Raw genomic sequence first — 18,839 nt, forward strand, 5'->3', positions numbered from 1 at the left:
GTCCCCCGCCCCTTCCCGTACCCTGCCCGGCTTGGTCACCCCCGGCACCCGCTCCCAGCACCCTCCCACCCCATCCACCCCGGCCCATCACACTCCACCCCATCCCACCGCCCCCGGCTCCGCTGCAGCACCAAACCCCAGAGCAGCAGCAGCAGCCACAGCAATCAACATTGCTAAATATCACCCTAAAAGAGCCCCAGGTGGGGAAATTCTTTCTCCACTCAGAAGGTTCCTCTGTTGCTGCACCTAAAGCCCCTCGGTTACCAAGATGCTTTCGCACACTCAGCCCCATCCCCAAAAGCAGCAACGAGCCGCAGCCGCCTGTCCCGAGTGCCCAGCAAGGAAGGGGATTAGGGAAAGACAAATCACTCTTGGTCCCAACAGGACTGTGTGGTGTAGAAGGATGGTGAGAGAGCAGGGGCATCCTGGGGACAGGGGGTGCTGGCAAAGTTTGGGGGTGCCCAGAAGGAAGAGAAGGGGGTGCCTGAGTTGTGAGTGCCCCCCGCCTCTGCCCCCCCACTCCCCGTGCTCATCCTGCAGGGAGCTGCCCCCAGGCTCCTGCTCCAACCACTGCTCCAACTGCGCTGGCTGCAAATGCCCTTCGCGGGCAGGCAGGAATCAGGACAAAAAGCCCCCAGGAACCAGCACGGCCACACTCCATGGTCACCCACAAAGCTTTATTGAAGGCCATGGTGCTGTGCCTGGGCAGGGCAGAGAGGGACATGTGCTGCTGCGGGATGGAGGAGAGGAGAGCGGGCAGTGTCTGCAGCAGGGCAGGGGCTGTCCGGGGCTGAGGTGGGGATGGAAGGGGGGCAGAGGGTCTAGGAGGTTCTGCCCCTCAGGCACAGCTGGGTTTCCTGTGTATCCACCAAAAACCAGGGTCGGATGATCTCTCCATTGAACGAGGCTGGTGGGAAAGTGAAGATCTCGACCCCACTCTTGGCATCGATGAAAGTCACCAGCCCCTGCGTGCAGTCCAGACAGACCCAGAGTCTCCTGGGGGCCCGGCCCAGGGAGGTGGGAGAAGAGGTGAGAGACTCAAACTGCCCATTCAAGTCCTCCACTCCCCAGATCCCCCCTTCAGGGCTCAGGTTCATATCCCCCTTCCTGTTCACAGAGTCCCTGGCCACCCCCACAGCCCACCAGGAATCACCTCCCACCTCCCCCTTCACCTCCACCTCCCAGCAGTGCCTCCCCTCCCTGAACCCCTTCCGGCCCAGCACACAGCACCGAGTGTCAAATCTCTCAGGGGTGTTGGGCAGGTCCTGCCGTGCTCTTCCCCTTCTCACACTTCTCCCATCCGCTGACAGGACAAGTTCAGGATGAGCCGACTTTGGATCCAGGGTCACCACGTCTGCAGGGGACAGGAGGAGCCAGAGCATCAGGGGCAGAGCTGCGTCGTGGGCAGGGTTTGAGCACCCTGGGGCCAGGCTCTGCCCCGCGGGGCAGCACACGGGGCATCTCCTTCCTCCTAGAGATGCCCATGACGGGGCCGGCCCCAGCACGGCCACGGCCCAGCTGGGTCCCCTGGGAACAGGCAACGGTGGGGCTGCAGCCCCAGCAGGGAGGAGCAGCCTGGGGAGGCAGTGGCTGGGTCTGGGCAGTGCACGGGCTCTCAGGGGGGTGGCAGAGGGCTCCTCTTGGCCCCAGTGATGCCACTCACAATGCCTTGGAAAGGCAAGAAAACGCGCTGGAGAACAGGCTAGTGCCCTGCTCGGGGGTGTCTGAGGCACCAAACACACCCAGGCACGGCCAGTCCCGGGCACTGCCCAGCCCAGATGCCCCTTGCACACAAGCACAGGGAGGAGACCCACCCAGAATGGCACTAAAATACGGGATTACCTGGATTGTGGGGAAGCAGAAACTTTCTCCAGGCTAGAAGGAGAGACAAGAGCTGGTCACATCCCCCAGCCGGTCCCCAGCACCTCTGGGCAGGGGCGAGGGTCCAGGCGTGGGCTGGTGTCCCCGAGCTGCCCACCCTGCCAGGCACATCGCCTTGGGCTTTCCCAGAGCCAGGGGATGCACAGATGGAGAGGACGGGTGAAGAAGGGAAAGGGTCGAGCACAGAGTGGACAGGACAGGACGCCACACCGTGCCGCAGCTCACAGAGACTCACATTTCAGTGCTGCATCTTGTTCCTCTGGAAAGCAAAAACAAAGCAATTTGTCATCAGAGGGGACAGCTTCTCATCTCATAAGTGCTCATGAAGGAGCAGGCAGAGCTCGAGCAAATGCACAACTGCTTCATTTTTGGGAGTGTAAAAAGCCCCCCAAACCCTTGGAATGGCTCCCTGCCAGCCTGGCAACGTCCCATGGCTGGTGCCCAGGGCTCTGGGCAGAGGAGAGGGTCCAGGCGTGGGCTGGTGTCCCCCAGCTGCCCACCGTCCCAGGCACATCGCCTTGGGCTTTCCCAGAGCCAGGGGATGCAGGGATGGAGAGGACGGGCAAGGACATAAAGGATCCAGCACAGAGCACCCGGGACAGGACACCACGCTGTGCCAGAGCTCATGGAGACTCACCCAGTGCTGCATCTCGTTTCTCTGGAAAGCAAAAACAAAAGCAATATTTGATCACAGGGAACAGCTGCTCATCCCAAGGCTGCTCCTGTAGGACCAGGCAGAGCTCGAGGAGACCCCAGCTCCTTCTTTGTGAGGAGTTCTAAAAAAACCTTAAACCCGGGACTGGCTCACTGCCAGCCTGGTCACGTCCCATGGCTGGTGCCCAGGGCTCTGGGCAGGGGAGCTGGGACCAACCCCGGGCTGGTCTCCCCAGGCTGCCCACCCTGCCAGGCACATCGCCTTGGGCTTTCCCAGAGCCAGGGGATGCAGGGATGGAGAGGACGGGCAAGGAGGGAAAGGGCCGAGTACATAGCGCCCACCACAAAACCCCACGCTGTACTGGAAATCACAGGGACTTACCCAGAGCTGCATCTCTTTCCTCTGGAAAGCAAAAGCAAAAGCAGTATTTCATCAGAGAGAAAAGGTTCTCATCCCATAAGCGCTCATGCTGGAGCAGGCAGAGCTCAGGCAGACCCCAAGCCACTTGTGTGTGAAGTGCAAAAAGCCCCTCGAACCCCAGGAGTGGCTCCCTGCCACCCTGGTCACATCCCATGGCTGCTGCCTGGGGCTCTGGGCAGGGGAGAGGGTCCAGCCCTGGGCTGGTGTCCCCAAGCTGCCCACCCTGCCAGGCACATCGCCTTGGGCTTTCCCAGAGCCAGGGGATGCAGGGATGGAGAGGACGGGAAAGGAGGGAAAGGGCCAGGCAGAGAGCGCCCGGGACAGGACCCCACGCTGTGCCGGAACTCACAGAGACTCACCCGTAAGTTCAACCAGTTCCCCTGGAAAAAAAAAGCAATAAGTGATCAGTGCTGAGGGATACCACCAGCTCGTCTTTCAGAGGAGTGGGAAAAGACCCCCAAAGCTCACAAGGACTCACCATTCAGTGCTGTATTTTGTTTCTCTGGAAAGCAAAAATAAAACTACTAAGTGATCCGAGGGGAGAGATTCTCATCCCATGGCTGATCCCACAAAAGCAGACAGAATTCGGGCAGACCCCCAACTTCTTCTTTGTGTGGAGTGACAAAAGACCACCTTGCTTCTGGGAATGGCTCCCTGCCAGCCTATCCCCCCGTCAGCCCACCCAGGCACTCTGGAGTTCAGCCGTAACTTCAGGAGCCATCCAAACCCAAATCCCTCCCAGGGGGGCTCCTTTGACAGGAGGTTTTGCTGGGGGAAGGGGCCACAAGGACTCACCCAGCTCTCGGGACTGCAGCACTGAAAAGCAAAGGCAGAGGAAGAGGGGGTCAGGACAGCAGCTGGCTTCATCCCTGGGAACATCTCAAGAGGGTCTCTTGCACCTTCCCACCAGACAGACCCTCTGGCCATGCTCCCTGTCTTCCCGCCCACACCCCACCATGGGTCCTTGTGCCCTTTCTTCCTTTGCCCAAAGAGCTTTTTGGTGAAGGCAAAACATTCTTCTGACACCACTTACCTTTCCTTCTCAAGAAATAAACACCAAGGCCAAGGAACACCACTGAAAGCACGAGGAGCACCCCCACACCAACCATCCAGGGACGGGCATTGTGGAAAAAGGGAGCTGAGAAACAAAAACATCAGCAGGAAAAGGGATGGTTTTACAGTCCCGTGTTTGAGCAGCAGAAGAACAAAAAGACAAACGCCCCAAAGCTCCAGCTCACAAGCCCCTTGTCCTGGGAGCCCTGGCCTCAAGGGGACATAGTCCTCTCTCTCCCCTGCACATACCAATGCTCACCTGAAGTGCACGAGGCTCCGGTTCTCTTGTGCGCTAAAACTGCTGTGAAGGTGCACACCCCTCCCGTGCCCCCACACCCCACACCTTGCACCGCGAACCCCAGATCAAAGCAGCTCAACGCACCTGAGATGTGCAGGGACGTCTCCTGCTCCTGGTTGAGGCGGCTGTTCCTGACCACGCAGGACCAGTTCCCATCTCTGTTCCCATCGGTCACAACGATGACATCTTCGATGTCAAAGAGGCCCCTCTCATCCGAGGAACGTCTCTGGGAGACCGAGGGGAGACGCCGCCCGTTGGGATCTTTCCATAGCACCTCTGGTTGTGGATACCAGCCGGCCGATTGACACACCACCCGGATGCCCCCGTCCTCGTAACCCTCCAGGGAGAGTTGAGAGACAGAGCCTGTGGCTGGGGAAGAGCCCGTGGTTGGGGTCAGTGTGGGATGGACTCAGCTCAAAGGTGATGACCAAATCCAATACCAGACACATCACAGGTCCCACCAGGGCTGCAGGACCGACCACCAAAACCACCCCAACTTGTGCAGGAACTGCAGAGCATTGATGCCAAACAACCCCAGATCTCCCACAAAACAGCCCGGCACAGCAAGACCAACAGCGTCAGGTCCCAGCCTTGGCTTGGCTGGCAGCCCCAGCTCTCAGCCCAAGGAGCTGCTCAGCACCTTGTCCCCACGGCCTTCACAACATCACCAGGACACCCTTCGCAGACACCACGCACACCCAGCAAAGCCACCGCAGCCATGCGGCTCTGCCCCAAAAACACCTCCAGCACCACCTGCGTGCTCCCTCCTGGGCAGGCACTGCAGACAACAGCCCCCTCGCACCCCACCTCTTTCAACGGCTCCTGTCCTTCGGCACCTCATCCACACACCTGAGGATGGGACAGAGCTCTGGGAGGGACACACAAACCCAGGGACACCCGCACCAGCCCCTGCAAACACCGCACCCACCACAAACCTGACACCTCCAGATCCACCGTAGCTTCTCCATAAGAGGCACCATCTGTCACCGTGCAGACGTACTGACCATCGTCAGAGGGTCTCAACCCAGAGATTCGCAAGTCCAGGCTTCCACGGGAGAGACCATCTCTGATCAACTCTGTCCTTCTAAAATATTCCCTCAGCTGCTCCCCATACAGGTTCTCTCCGTTTCGGTAGTGGTGCACTGTTTCAGAGACCTGGGGCCGGATCCACCTGATGTCCAAGCTCCGAGCATCCATGCTGGGGGACAAGTGACATGGCAGCACGATGTCCTGACCCACGGTGACATGGAGAGGGTGGTCTGGTCCCACCACTCTGAAGTCAGCTTGGTGATGGAGAAGGACACAGAGACACGGAGATTGCGCCTATGTTAATTTAGGGGCATTGCATGGCAAGGGGTGAGCTTGGCGTGACCTTGGTGCACGCTCCATCCCACGCGCGTTACTTTGCCCTCCCCATGGTCCAAAGACACTGGAGAAAGTGGTGAGGGAGTGGGAGGACTGGAAGGAGAAGGAGGTTTCCTGGGAGCGGGAACGTGCTCCAGAAAACAACCTCCACCCCAGCCAGCCCTGCTGCAAGCCAGAAACGTTTGAGGGGAGCGCTGCAGGACGGGACCGAAGGTGCCCCCAGGGCAAGGGACGTATTGCAGAAAGAGCCCAAGGGAAAGCCAAACCCATGCAGGGCCCAGCTCTGTGCTGGGCTCCCCCCACCCCACGGCAGCTCCCCTGCCCCACAGCTGCAACCTGGAGAGGGAGAAACCCCCCCGCCAGCCCTGCAGGATCCCTACCTGATCCCAGCCGCAGGATGAGCAGAGTCACCAAATAACTCAGGAGTAGCCACATCTGCGTCTGGAGCTGGAGAAGAGGGAGGGGAAGGGAGGCAGAGGGAGGGCGATGGGGGGTTACAGCTGGTGGAGAGGGGATGGGGAAGAAGGGCTGCACTTGCCCCCAGAGAGGCTCCAGAAATCCCACCAAACCACCTGCACCAGCACCCCAACGGCTGAACAAACCGTTGCTCAAGGGCGGGACTGCACACAGCTCCCCGGTGCAGCCCCCTGCTCTGCCCCACTCCCCCTCACCAGCGTTTATTCCAAATCCCTGACAAGACTCAAAAGAAAAGGAAATATTCTAAATCCCCTGCGGAAAGAAAAGTCGCTCACCGGACGGGCACGATCTGTGGGAGGCACCAGGCTGCCCAATAAATCCAAACCTTTGCCCAGTATCAGGTGCAGACTTCCTGCCTGTGGGAGTGACTTCAGGCTCCATCCCCCACACCATGAGCTGAGGTTTCACAACCACGTACCAACGTCCAGAGTCATAAAATAAACGTCCAAGCGTAAAATAGAAAAGGAAACCAACATCCCCCCCCCCATTCCTGCCTGGATGGGAGCTGCTGAAGGTGGCTTTTCCCAGAGCTGCACCTCTCCCGGCAGCCTGTGCTGGGGAACAGCACCAGGACAGGTTTGGCACCCAGAAATAACTGTTCCCTTTCCCAAAAAGGGCTGATTGTCTTGTGCATGACCACTGTCACTGAAGCAAGGAGCAAACCCCCAACCAGACCCCGGGGAATTGTCCACCCGAGCCAGTTGCACTGGGTCCATCTCTTGGGGTTCTTTGGTGTTTCAGGACATTGGTGTGTTCTGGAGTGAAAGGCAGGAGCCCCTCAGTCCTCAGAAAGGAAAAAGGAGAAAAAGAAAGGCAAAAGAAGGCTGTTTGTTGTGGGTGATGGTGCAAAACTTGGAGCTTCATTGTGATGTTGGGCCGTCCAGGAGGAGCCCAGCAGTGTCCCTGCAGCCCGATAAGAGCTGGGAGCTCGTGGGGAGTGAGGGAGAAGGGGACAAGATGGGGGGGAGGGTGGGGGGGCTTAAAGTGTTGGGACATGGCAGCTGTGCCCGGAGTGGAGAAATTTTTTCTCCATTCAGAAGGTTCCTCTGCTGCTGCACCTAAAGCCACTCGGTTACCAAGATGCTTTCCCACACTCAGCCCCATCCCAAAAAGCAGCAACGAGCCGCAGCCGCCTGTCCCGAGTGCCCAGCGAGGAAGGGGATTAGGGAAAGACCAATCAGTCTTGGTCCCAACAGGACTGTGTGGTGTAGAAGGATGCTGAGAGAGCAGGGGCATCCTGGGGACAGGGGGTGCTGGCAAAGTTTGGGGGTGCCCAGAAGGAAGAGAAGGGGGTGCCTGAGTTGTGAGTGCCCCCCGCCTCCGCCCCCCACTCCCCGTGCTCATCCTGCAGGGAGCTGCCCCCAGGCTCCTGCTCCAACCACTGCTCCAACTGCGCTGGCTGCAAATGCCCTTCGCGGGCAGGCAGGAATCAGGACCAAAAGCCCCCAGGAACCAGCACGGCCACACTCCATGGTCACCCGCACTTCCTGTGATCTGGAGGACTTCCGGTCCATAGAGTATGACTCCCCGAGCACTGAGGGGCACTTCCGGTCATCTGGAGGACTTCCGGCCCATAGAGCGCGATTCCCGGAGGACTGACAGGCGCTTCCGGTTGGGTGGAGTACTTCCGGCCATAGAGTGCACTTTCTGGAGGACTGACGTGGACTTCCGTTGAACTGGAGGACTTTCAACCCATGGGGTGCAATTTCCGGCGGACTGACGGGCATTTCCGGTTGTGTGGAGGACTTCCGGCCCATAGAGCGCGACTTTCGGAGGACTGACAAGCACTTCCGGTGATCTGGAGGCCTGCATACCCATAGAACGCAAGTTCCGGCGGACTAAGTGTCACTTCCGGTGGAGTGGGTTACTTCCGGCTGCTAGAGTGCGACTTCCGGTGGCCTGTCTAGCACTTCCGGTGAGATTCATTACTTCCGGTCCATAGAGCGCGACTTCCGGCGCACTCCCTGGCGCTTCCGGTGAGTTGGATCACTTCCGGCCGATAGAGCGCGACTTCCGGCGGTCCGACGGTCGCTTCCGGCATCCTGGAGCGCGGTAAGGGCCGTACCGCAGCGCTGATGGCCGCTCTCGGTCCCGGGCGGTGCCGGTTCGTTCGTTTCCCTGCGGGCCCGGGAGCTTGGGAGGGTCTTTTCATGACGAGGCGGGGCGAAGGCTCCGGTTTGCGTGACGCAATTCCTTGCCTGTTGACGTAATAACGGTTATTACAGGTGCAGAGAGCCCCTGCTGATGCCTGTCCCGGGCTGTGGCGGCTCCGGCCGGAGGAGCTGGCGCTGGGGAAGGTAGGGCAGCAGCTGGGGGGGGGGTAATGGGGGGCTGGTTCCCTCGGGGAGCCTCATCAAGTTGTTTTTTTAGGTAATATTGCATCATTTGAACAGCCCGGTTAAATAACACGCTGTCATCGAACGTCACGAGTGAGCGGTTAGCGCCCGGGGAGGATTCCGGTTATCTGCGGCTGCGGGGAAGAGGAGATGAAGCGGTGAAAAGTGAGGCGGAGGGAAGGGTTAATTATTCCAAATCCTGATTGCGTATTGTGAATTAGAAACTGAATTAATTAGTGATGCAATCACCGTAACTGCGATAAGGTGGTAGTATAGGAAGCTGCTCCCCATTAGTGTTCTATCTCTGCGTAGTATCTGGAAATTTTTCTTGCGATGGTATTGCTCGGGCATCGTTAATGCGTCAATATTGGCGTTATTAAATAAGTGAGAGGCGTTAGTGATGCCCAACTGCTGTTCTAAATGTTTTTAAAATTCAGTTTAATTGCGTACTACTCAAATTTAATTTGCGCTGGGTTTACTTTTATTGTAGCTCCTCTTGGAAGTAATTCATACCTGTGCTTTGGGGGGGGGGGGGTGTCCCTAAAAATGTTTAAATTTGGGCAGTCGTGACTCTCTTTTAATTTTCTAATTCTACTTTAAAATCTCAGTTTTTGAACGCTGCTAGCTTTGGTTGAGAATCGTTACCGCCTGTGAATTTTCTTAATACTTAACTTTAAACACAGCCAGTATTTAATGACTTGTGTTTATTTCTCTTTATTTAAAATTATAAAGCTTCGATTACTATTTCGGTTTAAGCCAGAGCCATTATTGCCTACGAACTTATTTACAGCTGTGTTATAATTTATGTATTCAACACCCCTTATTAGCTTTCCCCTTCTGTTTCCATTTTAAATTCTAAAACTCTTATTTTTGCTTCTGATTGGGAGTCATTAACGCCTGCAATTTTATTTAATAATGGCTATATTTAAAGTTAGCTACGTAATTTCTGCCTTTATTGCTTAAAAAAGGATTGCTTTTTACTTTTTTTAATTAAGGTACAGATTAGGAATAATTACCGCCTGGTTCATTAAGGGATAGCTGGGTTAAATTAGGTCATGACTCATCCCTAAACAACATATATTTTATTTGCACTGTAACGTTTCAATCGTCGCTTTACTTCTAAGCGGGATTAACTAGCTTATTATACTAAAAATAAATAGATTTATTTTTTAATACTAACTAGAGTTGTTTCTCTACAGACATTAATCCCAGTTAGTGCTCTCTAACTTTTATTTTGCTGCTCGTAATTTTATAATATAATTTAGGAGTAATCACAGTCTGTAAAGTTTTGCGCGTTAGCTGGAGTCTAGGCGTTATTTACTCGTAAAGACTGTTCTAGCTATTGGTGCTTAAGTTTTTATTCTAAATGTTTTAAAGTAAATAATAGGCAGTAAAAACCGGAATAACGAAAACGTCCCCGCTGCCGGAGACACCGCCACCCGCTCCCTCGCTGTGGCATCGTACGTCGCGCCCACAACCTGGTCAGGTCGGTAATTAAACTTAATTGTAGTGGGTGGAACGCAAACTTTTCTTTACGTAGATATAAATAAGCTGAGATTATACAAAGCGACATGGGAAAGTAGTTCATTAAACGTACCCACAGGAACGACGCGCTTGAGTTTTTCTGTCTGGAAAAGAAAAGACGGCGTTGTTGGCGTTTGCGTCCGCCGAGACTGCGCGCGCTGCCAGGCTGGCACCGGCGCTGCCTTCGGACAGGACAGGCTGCCAGAGCAGAATTCCATCGCGTAAGGTTCGTTCTCTGAAATATCCCCGGCTGCAGAGCGAATTATTCGCCATAAATCACCAACGGCGGCTCCCATTCGCCCAGACTCCCGAGGTTTCTCCAGCCGACTCCCGTAACGGGGTCCCAAAAGACAAAAAACGCGAGAGTAGGGCTGAAACAAACAACAGAAAAAAAGAGAAAAATCAGAAAGTGCTGAGCGCTGCGGCTGGAACAGCAGTGAAGGACAGAAAAACGCCTCGGGAGGGGTGTTGAGGGGCCAGGGGGGCTCGGAGCAGAGTGCGGCGGTCCTCTGGGGATCCTGCCTGGCAGCAGCGAGCGGGTGCTCCAGGGTCAGCAAGGCCCCAGGAGGGACTCTGGAGGGGGTGTTGAGGGTCCGAAGTGGGCTGCTGAGCCAAAAAGGGGCCTGGGGGGGGCCTGGGGGAGCGCGCCTGCCCTTCAGAGAGCCCCGGCCGCTCCCGGGGTGCCGGCAGCCCCCGTGCTGCTGATGCCGGGGTGTTGGAAGGGGGGGGCCCAGCCCTGAAACCACTTGTCTCAGGCAAGCCCACCCCCCCTCCCCGATTCCTCTTCTCCTCTCCCCAGGGGACACAGCGCTCCCAGCCCCGCATGGACCCAGGTGCCCACGGCCCCAAGGCAGGAGCGAACCGGGGAGACGCCGGAGCAGGTACCGGGATGGTGCTGGGCTCGGCGTCGGGCTCAGCTGCATTGGCACCCCCTCCCCGTCCCGTCCCTCCCCTCCCGGGCGCCGTCGCCCCATCGCCCGTCATCTTCCCCAGCAGGTGACGCGCAGGAGGAGCTCACGGAGACGGGGGGCACGTCCCCCGGGCAGGAGACGGAGCAGGAACGCGACGGAAGTAGCGGGACGTCGCGGTCGCGCCCCAACACGTGCGAGGCGTGCGGGAAGAGCTTCAGCCTGCGTTCCAACCTGCTGACCCACCGCCGCAGCCACCTGGGCGAACGGCCCTACGCCTGTCCGGAGTGCGGGCGCTGCTTCGGGCAGAGCTCCCACCTCCTCACACACCAACGGCTTCACACCGGCGAACGGCCCTACCGTTGCCGCGACTGCGGCCGAAGCTTCAACGTTAACTCGGACCTGGTGAAGCACCGGCGGACGCACACGGGCGAACGGCCCTACCCCTGCCCCGAGTGCGGGCGGCGTTTCGGCAGCAGCTCCAACCTCACCCGGCACCAACGGCTTCACACGGGCGAACGACCCTACCGCTGCCCCGACTGCGGCGAGAGTTTTCGGGACTGCCCGTCGCTCACCATCCACCGACGCGCCCACACCGGCGAGCGGCCCTACCCCTGCCCGGCGTGCGGCAAAGCTTTCACCGACAGCTCGCTGCTGGCCAAGCACCAACGCACTCACCGCGCCGAGAAATCCTTCGCCTGCCCCGACTGCGGCAAAAGCTTCTCCACCAGCTCCTACCTGCTGCGGCACCGCCGAACCCACCTGCCCGAGAAGCCGTACCGCTGCGGGGAGTGCGGCCGCGGCTACAGCCAGTTCGCCCACCTCACCACCCACCAACGCGTCCACACCGGCGAGCGGCCTTACGTCTGCCCCGACTGCCGCAAGAGCTTCACCACCAGCTCCGCGCTCACCAAACACAAGCGCGTCCACACCGGCGAGCGACCCTACGTCTGCCCCGACTGCGGCAAGAGCTTCACCCAGAGCTCCAACGTCATCACCCACTGGCGCCTGCGGCACGGAAAATCCCTCTGACCGTTCCCCGTGCCGCCCCGGCGTCCCCTCCCCGAGGTTTTTGTTGTTTTGGTTTTTTTTTTTTTCTCTGTGTGGCGTTCGGTAATAAAATCTGCCATCCCTCAGCGGCGGCCACCGGCGCGCGGCTGGGTCGGGGTGGCGGGCAGCGGATCTGGGGTGAAGCATCGTCGAGACGCGCCGTCCGGCGCTGGGGATCTTGCCAAAACTCCTGAGCCCTCCCCGCCGAACGGCGGCCGGCTGCCGTTATTTCACGGGTGGGGGAAAGCGAAGGAATTTGGTGGTTTTCACCCGAAAAGGGATGCGGAGGTTGGGGTGCAAGGCGGGTCTCTGAGTTTTGGGTGTTGGAGGCGCCTTCTGGCCCCGCGGTTCCCGCCGTCTCTTTTTGAGGCTGACGCAGGGGCGGCTCAGAGATGGGGGGATCCCCGGCGTCCCCCCCCCCAGCCGCAGCTCTCCCAGGACGGCAGACGATGGCGGGGGGGGGGGGTGAAGCGGCCAAGGCTGGTCCAGACCCGGCAGGATAAATCCCCCCCGGGAAGCCGAGCTGGCCAGGCTGGATCTCTGCCGGTGGGGGGGTGGGTTGGGCACCCACCTCCCCGCGTCCCCTCTGGAGCGGGAGGACCCCTGAGGGCAGCTGGGGGGGGTGGGGGGGGGTCTGGTCACCTTTGCCTGTCCCTTGCTGTCACCCTGCGGGGTGCACCGGGACGGGGGACAATGGGGGGGGGGGAGGTGGGAACGGGGAGGGGGACAGGGATGGGGATACGGGTGGGAGGAGGGACGGGGGTGAGGATGAGGATGGGGATGGGGACAAGGATGAGGGCAGGGATGAGGATGAGGATGGGCATGCAGGTGGGAGGAGGGATGAGGATGAGGACAGGGATGAAGACAGGGACGGGGAAGAGGAGGAGGAGGACAGGGATGGCAACGAGGATGAGGATGAGGATGGGGATGAAGATGAGGACAGGGATGGCAACGGGAATGAGGATGAGGATGGGGATGAGGATGAGGACAGGGGTGTGGATGGGCACACAGGTGGGAGGAGGGATGAGGATGAGGATGGAGATGAGGATGAGGATGGGGATGAGGAGGGCAGAAGCAGCCCGCCCCCCCCCCCGCCGTCTCCCCCCGCCCCCGCCGGCAGGGATGGAGGATGGAGGATTGGGGGGCGGGGGGGGTGAAGCTCCGCCGCTCCTCTCCGCCGCTCCTCGCCCCCGCTTCCCTCCGCACCTCCCCGGTGACGGCGGCGGAGGCTGAACTTCCTGGGTCACCGGCGGCTCCTCCATCCGGGAGCCGGGGCGGAGCAGCCCGAAGGCGGCCGGCGGCTCTTCCCCGAGCAGCCGGGACCGCGGCAGCCCGAGGTTGGGGGGGGGGGGGGGGGGGAACACGGGGATGGGGACACCGGACACGGGACCCCCGGAGCATCACCCCGAGCATCACACACACACACCCCCCCACCCTGCACCCACCTCCCCCGGTTCCGCTCCCCCCCACCCCACCCCGCAGGTACCGGGGGTCCCCCTGCGCTCCGAGGGGAGATGCTCGGACCCCGCATCCCCATCCGAGCGCAGCGCGGGTGGTCCGGCTAACGACCCCCCCCCCCCCCCCCATACCCACCGAAGCATCCGCCCGGTTAACGGGGACCGCGACAAGCTCCGTTCCCCACATCGGGGGGGGTGTGCATGTGGGGGGGGGGTACCCCTGAACCCCCTTTCCCTCTCTTGCAGGTGCTGCCGGGTTTCGAAGCGGCGGGCGGCATCGGCATCATGCAGGACAGCTACGAGTCCCTGATCCTGCTGGGTAAGGCCGGCGGCGTCGCACGCTCGCGCCAGCGTGTCGACACCTGCCCCGCCACGCGCCGGTGCTTCGCCGCCAAAAAAAAAAAATAAAAAAAAAAAAAATAAAGCCCGTTATCGCCTTTCTCTCCTAGCTGCTCGCCTCAACCCAAAATGCCGTGTTTCCTTTAGAAAGTACATATATATATATATAAAATTTTTATCTCTATATATCTTTTTTATATATATATATATATATGCATAGCATTTAATAACCCCCATGTAACGGACCCGTAACAAACCCAATATCTTTTCCCCCCCTCCCCATTTTTCCGGAGCAGACTTCCCAATTCCCAAACCCAACGTCATCTCCCGGCTGGAGCTGGAGGAAGAGCTGGGGGTGCCGGATCCGAACGATTCCAAGGAATGGGAAATCCTCAGGGTGGCCCCCGCAGGTGAGGACGGACGGGACGCAGGTTTGGGGGTGTCGTCCGCGGTGTCCCCTGGGATTTTTTGGGCTCCCTCCCCCCAGAAAATCACCGCGTCGTCTCTCTCTGCAGATGACGGGATGGGGAGTGAGAACGAGGAGGAGGAGGGTCCCGAACCGGACGGTCCCGAGATGGCGGAGCTGGACGTCATCCTGTCGCGGGGGGCAGAGGAGGGCGTCCCCCAGTCCCCCGTGCTCGGGGACGCCTGCCAAAGCCGCCGCGACCCACCCTGGGACCCCCGGGATCCCCCCGAGGAACATCTGACGCGTCCTCCCCGCGGCGGTGCGGTGACCGGCGGTCGAGGGGGTCGACGGGCGCGAAGGGGAGACGCCCCGAAAACCTGCCGGCAGTGCGAGAAGACCTTTTCCCGGCGGTCGGAGCTGCTGATCCACCAACGGTTGCACACGGGGGAAAAACCCTACAAGTGCCTGGACTGCGGGAAGAGCTTCACCCGCAGTTCGAACCGCAACGCCCACCAACGCATCCACAGCGGGGACAGACCCTACAAGTGCCCCGACTGCGGGAAAAGCTTCGGCCAGAGCTCGGACCTGGCGAAGCACCAGCGGCTGCACGCCGGCGAACGTCCCTACGCCTGCGCCAAATGCGGGAAAAGCTTCAGCTGGAGCTCCGATCTCGTCGTCCACCAACGCATCCATACCGGCGAACGACCCTACAAGTGCCCCCAGTGCGGGAAGAGCTTCAACCGTAGCTCCAACCTCAACACGCACCAGAGGACCCACCTGGGCGAACGGCCCTACAAATGCGCCGACTGCGGCAAGAGCTTCAGCTACAGCTCGGCGTTCCTCAAGCACCAACGTACCCACACCGGCGAGAAACCTTACCAGTGCACCGGTTGCGGCAAGAGCTTCTTCGAAAGCTCGGCGCTCATCCGTCACCAACGTATCCACACCGGCGAGACCCCCTACCAATGCCCGCACTGCGGGAAGAGCTTCAAGCAGAGCTCGGCGCTCATCACCCACCTGCGTACCCACACCGGCGAGAAGCCCTACCAGTGCGGCGATTGCGGCAAGAGCTTCATCGTCAGCTCGGCGCTCATCAGGCACCAACGGGTTCATCTGGGATAGGCACCCGACGCTGGTTTTTTGGGGTGTGTTGGGTGGGGGGGGTGGGGTGAGGGCTGAGATGGATGGGGCTGGATGCGGCTCTAAGGAAAACCGGGGGCTTCCGGCCGCGCCGGTGGGGTGGGGGGGAGCGGGAGATGTGCCGAGCTGCGCCGGCAACCGAGACCCCCGCCCAGTCCTGAGCCCGAGGGAGCGGAGCCGCGGTGGGGACGGACTCGAGGGGATGTTTCGCTTCTCCCACGCGCGACAACGGGGATGCGGCACCGGCACCGGCTGCCCGTGGCGATTCCCTGGCCGCGGCGGTGGGAAGCCCGTGCCGGGTGGGTGGCCGATGGCTCGCGACGCTTCGAGCCGCCTTTCCGTCACGCCGTGGCCGTCGTGTAGATGGGGCCGAGCCTTTTACCTGTCTGTGTGTGTGTGTGGGGGGGGGTGGGAATAAAGGGGAGGGGGTGGAAAGGGGAGGGGGGGGACACCCCAAAGCGGAGCCTCACGCCGCGGCTTTCTCCTCCCTGCATGAGCACGAAGGGTCCCATAACTCCTCGATTCGGCGACGGCCGTCTGCAACGGGGCTGTCGGAGCAGCCGACGCCGCGACGCTTGGAGCGGGACCCCCCCCCCCGGGGTGGTGGTGGGGGGGATTGTGTGTGTGTGTTCCCCCCCCCGTTTCATTCCCCGCTGCCCTAGTAAAGAATCGTTGTTCGCCGGCCGCGGGCTCCGCACGCCTCTGTGTTCTGGGGGGGGGGGGGGGGTGTGTGCCGAAATCCGTGGGGACCCCCTCGCCATCGTGTGTGTGTGTGGTGTCCGCCCCCCCCCTCCATGAGCTTCCCCATGCGAATGCGGATGAGGAGGGGGCTGATGCTGGGGGGGGCGGGGGGGGGGAACACAGGGTGGGGGTCTGGGGGGGGGGCGATGGGGGGGGGAATGGGGATTGGGGGGGGGATGGGGATGGGGGGGGGATGGGGATTAGGGGGGGGCCGGGGTCTCCCCCTCGCCGCCTTCCTCGGAGCAGCCCCCGGGGGTTGAACTTCCTGGGTCAGCGCTGCCGCCGCCGCCTCCATTGTCCGCCCGGCACCGGCGAGGCCCCGGCAGCGCCCGGACGGGGCGAACGGGGGGTTTGGGGGGAGGGGGGGAGGGAGGGGGGGGGGGGGAGAGGATAAAAGGGGGGGGGGGGAAGGGTTTGGGGGGGGGGGGGGGGAACCGGGACCGGGGCGGGAACCGCAGCGGGTACCGGGACACCGCGGGCAAAGGGGGGGGGGGGGGGGGGGTCGGAGGGGGGGGGGGGGGTTGGGGCAGCCGAACCAGGGAGGGGGGTGGGGGAGGGTATTTGGGCATCGCCCCCCCCCCCCCCAAGTCTGAGCCGGGGGGGTGCCGGTTCTGGTGGGAGCGACGCGCTCAGCGCCGGCTTCTCCCCTTGTCGCTGCAGGTAGCGGGGACCCCCCCCCCCCCCAAAAAAAAAGTGCCACCGACCCCCCCTCACACACACCCCCCCACACATACCCCAGCACCATGTCACCGAAGCGCTGCAGAGGGTCCGCAGCCCCCCAAGCTGACCACGGCAAGGTCGCCGCCGCCGCCGAGGCCGAAACCGCGTCCCGCGGCCGCGGCGGGCGAAAACGTAAGGAGACGGTGGTCCGTCAACGCGCGGCCGGCGGGGAGCACCCCAACATCTGCGTGGAGTGCGGCAAGAGCTTCGCGCAGAGCGCGGCGTTGGCGTCGCACCGGCGTAGCCACGGCGGGGAGAAACCCTTCGCCTGCCTCGACTGCGGCAAAAGTTTCGGTCTGGGAGCCAACCTCCTCCGGCATCGGCGAACCCACGCTGGCGGCAACCCGCGGAGCTGCCGGGACTGCGGGAAGGAGGTGGGGTCCGGTACCGTCGTCGCCGGATCAGCACCGCGTTCCGCCGGCCAGAAACCGTACAAGTGCGTCGACTGCGGGAAAAGCTTCGGCCGCCCCAAGCAGCCCCCCGGCAACTCCCCGGCGAAACGGCGTCGCCGGGATGGTGCCGGCGGTGAAAAGCCGCCGACCGTGGCCATCCCCAACACTTGCGCCGAATGTTGGCAAAGCTTCAGCCAGAATTCGGATTTGGTGAAACACATGCGCATCCACACCGGCGAGAAACCGTACGCCTGCCCGCACTGCGGCAAACGCTTCAACGTCAGCTCCAACCTCATCCGCCACCAACGCATCCACACCGGCGAGAAACCGTACGCCTGCTCCGACTGCGGCAAGAGCTTCACCGACAAATCCACCCTCACCCAGCACCGGCGTATCCACACCGGCGAGAAACCGTACGTCTGCGCCTACTGCGGCAAGAGCTTCAGCCGTAGCTCGCATCATAAGCGACATCAGCGAACCCACGCCGGGCAAAATCCCGTCTCCCTCCTGCCCCTCTGGCCGTACCCCAGCCAGCCCTGCTAGGGGGTGGGGGGGGGGACACACCACACACACACACACACACGCGTGCGACACGGGGACGGGGATGGGGTGGGGGGGGAGGTTTCGGCGCGGCCGACGGCGCCGGAGTACGGTGCGGCGCGCGCCGGAGGGGCCGTTGGGACGAGGAGTAGCGGGATGAGCCGTAAGGCTGGGGGGGGGGGGGATTGTGCGGAGGGCAGGGGGGTGGTTGGGGGGGGGGGGGGCGTAGGGGTTGGGTAGGTAGGATGGGTCGGTAGCGACTGTAGAACAGAGTAACAAAAAAAAAAAAAATCAAAAAAACCCAAAAAAACCACCCCAAAAATTTGAATAATAATTACTTCGCCTTCGTTGCTGTCGTCGTTATTACTCCGTCCCGCTTTCGCCGTCGTTCGAGGAAAAAGCAAAGCGATCGCGGCTCGGTGTTATTCCGGGGGGGGGGGCACTCTTGGAATAAGGGGGTGTTGTCTGGCACCGAAACATCTGGGTGTGTGTCATCCCCCCCCGCCACAGCTGGATCCTGCCCGCGCTCGTACATCCATACGTAAAAAAAAAACCAAAAAACAAAAAAAGGGTGAAATCCCTTTTCTGCACCTTCAGCACCAGGATGGTGAAATTTGGGGGGGGGGGGGGTCCTGCTGCAAACCCCCCCCCCCCAGTGCTGCAAAATGCTCAGGGCCCCAAAATCCAGGGGTTTTGGGTTTTGTGGGGTTTTTTTAGTGTGTATATATATGGTGCGGTTCCTATAGGGTGGGGGGGGCCGTGCACCCCGCCCCGCTCCCTTTTTTCGGGTCCTTTTGGGTTTTTTTTGCGGGTGACGACCCCCTCGGCTGCGACGTCCCCTTCACAGCGCTTCACCCACCGGGAGAGACGCGGCTGAGCCGGGAGCGGCACTGGGGGGGAGGGCAGGGCCCCCCCCCACACCCCACCCCCCCCACCCCCCCCCCCCCAGACACAGGACCGGGGATGCTCCGCTGCACCGGTGCCGTAAAAAAAAACAAATGCCAAAATCCCCAGAACGGGGCTAAAAATAGACCCTGGGGGAGGGGGGGGGGTCCGGGGGCTGTTCCCCACCCTTAGTGCCCCAAACCCCCCCCGACACCCCCCCCCCCAGCCTCCCGTCAGCTCCGTCCTGCCCCC

The 18,839-nt window shown here is 60.9% G+C and overlaps 2 protein-coding genes across 3 annotated transcripts; one reads left to right on the forward strand and one right to left on the reverse strand.

The window, feature by feature from the left end:
- Positions 1 to 702: 702 nt before the first annotated feature.
- On the reverse strand, positions 703 to 6,770 carry LOC129198321 (butyrophilin subfamily 1 member A1-like). 2 transcript variants are annotated; one of them, XM_054807520.1, is made up of 13 exons: positions 6,425 to 6,770; positions 6,053 to 6,119; positions 5,243 to 5,590; positions 4,392 to 4,676; positions 3,990 to 4,094; positions 3,752 to 3,772; positions 3,435 to 3,458; positions 3,316 to 3,336; positions 2,918 to 2,938; positions 2,519 to 2,539; positions 2,117 to 2,140; positions 1,843 to 1,875; positions 703 to 1,354 (listed from the first exon to the last, which is right to left on the reverse strand). In XM_054807520.1, exons 2-13 carry the CDS (start codon positions 6,105 to 6,107, stop codon positions 822 to 824), a joined length of 1,491 nt encoding a protein of 496 aa, XP_054663495.1. In that variant the 5' UTR covers positions 6,108 to 6,119; positions 6,425 to 6,770; the 3' UTR covers positions 703 to 821. The 2 variants fall into 2 exon arrangements, with proteins under 2 accessions (XP_054663495.1, XP_054663496.1); XM_054807521.1 differs by lacking the exon at positions 3,990 to 4,094 and having other exon boundaries at positions 6,053 to 6,754.
- Positions 6,771 to 7,961: 1,191 nt separating this feature from the next.
- Positions 7,962 to 17,760, forward strand: LOC129198233 (zinc finger protein 665-like). The gene is made up of 9 exons (XM_054807388.1): positions 7,962 to 8,253; positions 8,375 to 8,446; positions 8,520 to 8,650; positions 9,863 to 9,971; positions 10,089 to 10,235; positions 10,809 to 10,890; positions 11,003 to 11,865; positions 14,557 to 15,289; positions 16,645 to 17,760. The coding sequence occupies exons 6-9, from the start codon at positions 10,833 to 10,835 to the stop codon at positions 17,703 to 17,705; spliced, it is 2,715 nt and encodes a 904-aa protein (XP_054663363.1). The 5' UTR covers positions 7,962 to 8,253; positions 8,375 to 8,446; positions 8,520 to 8,650; positions 9,863 to 9,971; positions 10,089 to 10,235; positions 10,809 to 10,832; the 3' UTR covers positions 17,706 to 17,760.
- Positions 17,761 to 18,839: the final 1,079 nt, after the last annotated feature.

This window comes from Grus americana, chromosome 32 (genome assembly GCF_028858705.1).
Source record: "Grus americana isolate bGruAme1 chromosome 32, bGruAme1.mat, whole genome shotgun sequence".
Lineage (NCBI taxonomy): Eukaryota > Metazoa > Chordata > Aves > Gruiformes > Gruidae > Grus > Grus americana.